At 41.7% G+C, this 3,167-nt stretch overlaps 1 protein-coding gene across 1 annotated transcript in view; it reads right to left on the bottom strand.

Moving 5' to 3' along the window:
• The window catches only part of LOC106532270 (nuclear factor 1 X-type), a gene marked incomplete at its 5' end in the record, with an annotated part of 15,295 nt that extends 12,367 nt beyond the window's left edge, over nucleotides 1–2,928 (bottom strand). Inside the window, 1 exon segment of the mRNA XM_014028292.1 lies at nucleotides 2,800–2,928. Coding sequence (XP_013883746.1) covers nucleotides 2,800–2,928 — 129 coding nt within the window.
• Between the last annotated feature and the right edge of the window lie 239 nt (nucleotides 2,929–3,167).

The following is a 3,167-nucleotide window of genomic DNA, read 5'->3' as shown; positions in this document are numbered from 1 at the left end:
CACACACACACACACACACACACACACACACACACACACACCAACACAGACAGAGACAGAGAGTGGGTTTGTATTTCTTCCACTTTTGTTTTATTGTTTGTCAGTGATGTGTAATCAATCAGAGGCATATCCTTGCTGTGCGGTTCTGCCCAGTAGTTTGAAGCTTGGGAGAGAACCTGCCCTCTGCTCCTAAACGACCACAAAACACCTCCCAGAGACATTAGTCAGCCAGTCAGCCAACCGCACACACACTTGTACAGACTATGGCTGCACTGTCTGTCCTGTCGGCTGTGATTCTATGGCTTTGGCGATTGGCTCACCAAACTAAAGAGACAAGCTGCTAGGTGACTGGAAGCCTGGCGAACAAGCATCTGTGATTATGTCTGTCACCTACTATCCCTTGTGTCTATCGTAACCACAAAGTGAGCTCATCCCTGTTTTTCTTTGTGTGTAATTGTTTTGTATTCTAGGTTGGTTATGTGTTCCGGTGATTTTTGCTTTTTGTAATTTGTGTGTATTTTTTTCATGTTTGCCTGTCCTAGTTTCCATGTGTTTTTTATGTATACCAGTGTGTAATTGCTGTCATAATGGCTGACTCTCCAAGCTCAGGCAACAGTTAATCTGGCAGCTCTCCATGCGAGTCTAGAGCCAAAAACAGGACGTAAACCATCCGGTCCGAACCCCAGAACAGCCACACTTACCAGACCTACACAGCAACAACTAACAGCTTCAGCCTGTCCAGGATATGCCACGAAGCCTTGTTAAACTGTTTTTCTCCCTCATCTCTCTTCTTACCCCTCTCTTCCTCCCTCCCACCCATCATCCTCCAGCCTCTTTATGAGACCAAGGCCTCAGAGGGACATTTGACTTGGATGGCAGCCATTTTTGTACAGAGTGTAAATTTACATGTGCGTGCATGTGCGCCGTGCAGGTGCACAAAAGCACCGAGACGCAATCTTTAAATACTGTCTCACTGCAGCGTATCTATTACGTGCAAACACTCGGGCTATCGGTTCACACACATTTTGAGGAGTGTTTGAAGTTAGTCGGGGAACAAAGACAGCTGACATCGCCGCTAACACTTTTTTTTTGAACAAATCAGAAAAACACACTTCAACAAAAATTTAATCGACTGTTTTGGATTCACAAGAGGACCTGAGTATGCTCAGTGCAGATAAACAACACGGCTTAATTGTGCAAATCCAGACAAGAATACATTTTCTAAATATACTGCGGGGAGCTCCACGAGCAAAATTCAATAGAGTTCAACATGGTGCGCATCGAGTCCAAGTGACCTTTTACATGGGAGCTCTGGTTTGGCTGTGCACCAATCTATCCCTTGGAGAGACAAACGGAATGGGAAGGAGAGACACAGAGAAGGGAGGACATATTCATTTCTTTGAAAAGTGAGACCACCCCACTGGGACTTTTTGGCAAACTTGAGATGCTAGAGACTTTGGGAATTTTCTTACTATAAACAGAGTAGCTACACTGGTTCTCCTATCTGACAGAGACACTGGTGAGAGGTCAGCTTGCCCTCAGAACCATGTATTGAAGCAAGAGTTTGGAAATGCCAGAGATTAATTAGGAATTCCTTTACTACAAAACACATCCACACACGTTTATGGCTCAACTACTAGGTTCATCTCTACTGCTTTTTTTTGTTCTACTCTCTCCTCCTGTTCAATCTTACCTTCTAATGAACAAAAAATAAATAAACTAAATTTACAGAGATGTGCAATGTAAGAAAAAATGCGTACTACATTATAGAAAATTATGTTTCAAACAAAATGTTTGCTTCTATTCAAAAATAATTCACATCATTTGAAGAGGGGTTTCTGTGCGACACCTTGGAACAGTTACTATCTTACCTGTTGTAGATAGGTCTGATCAACTCCAGTTTAGAGAAACAGAGTTTAGAGCCCAATCCTTATGGGCACAGCATTTGTAAATACACACGTTTTATTATTATTTTTTTTATTTTTTCAGCCTTGCAAAAAAAAACTTGCATTATAGGAGCTCCCAAATTGCATTTTTAAAACAGTTTCCAAAGTGAAAAAAAAAAACAAACAAAAACTTAAACACACTGATGGGTTTTTACGTAGACAACCAACACAACCATTTGAAAACAATGACACGATAATATCACCATTTTAAAAAGCTATCTTCAATAGGTAAGATATTGAGTGTCCATAGTAAAGAAACAAACCCCCCTTTTTAAAGTATGTGAACCTTCCATACTGTGAGTTTTTTCTACATCCAGTTAAAATAATCACTTAAGAACAAAAGCTCTTGTCAGTTTAAATGCATAAATCACGAACATCACAACAAATCCACAAAGCTGTAAGATGTGCAGCAAATCAGGCACTAAGGCATGGATGCAGCACTGATATCATGCAATGACAGTATTAAAAACACAGGCACAAAGATGGTGGTAATAATGGATGGATGGAGAGAGGCTGAAAGAGAGAGAGAGAAGGGGAATTTATGCCAAGCCATGATGACAGCAGTAACACTGAACAGGTGAAACTCTGCAGGCATATTGCTTCTCAGCAGTTGCAACTCTAGGACTGGAAAGTATTTTTTTATTTTTTATTTTTTGCTTTCTCAGCAACTTGGTTTAGGTTTTGCATTTTCAGGCACACGACTGAAGAATTCATTTATCCAGAAGAGTTTGGGTGTGTAAATGTAGCAGTCCAGCATCACGTTGACCACTCCCTTTCCTTCTCTCTCTTTTTCAGATTACCGGAGGTGAGGGGGGGGAGGGGGGGTTGATTGGTTTTATGGCAGCGCTCTCACCTGGTCTCACTCCCGCCAGCACAGGCAGCGGGTGGTGTGTGAACGCCATGCGGGGGGACCTCGTCTGAGAAGTCAGGGTGTTGAAATCAAACTTCCCCGGCTTCTTAAGTGAACCAGGCGAGGACAGTCCTGACGGAAAAAAAAAAAAAGAAAAAAAAAAAAGAAAAAAAAGTGGGGGTAAAAGGGAGGAAAAAAGAGAGGTGGTTTTAATCAACAAGCGCTCCTCTTTTAGATAGCTACACTCAAAAAAAATCCACTTGATTTATATTGAAGGGGACTCGAACAATCATGATTTGCAGAGGAGATTGTTTATTTTAGTCATTGGCTTGTGGCAGTGCTTCATTCCCACTCCTTTTTGGCTGCTGGCC

This window comes from Austrofundulus limnaeus, unplaced genomic scaffold, assembly GCF_001266775.1.
Source record: "Austrofundulus limnaeus strain Quisiro unplaced genomic scaffold, Austrofundulus_limnaeus-1.0 Scaffold742, whole genome shotgun sequence".
In the NCBI taxonomy this organism is placed as follows: Eukaryota; Metazoa; Chordata; class Actinopteri; order Cyprinodontiformes; family Rivulidae; genus Austrofundulus; species Austrofundulus limnaeus.
Note: the sequence above shows the minus strand (reverse complement) of the source record. Positions and strands in the feature narration are given on the sequence as shown.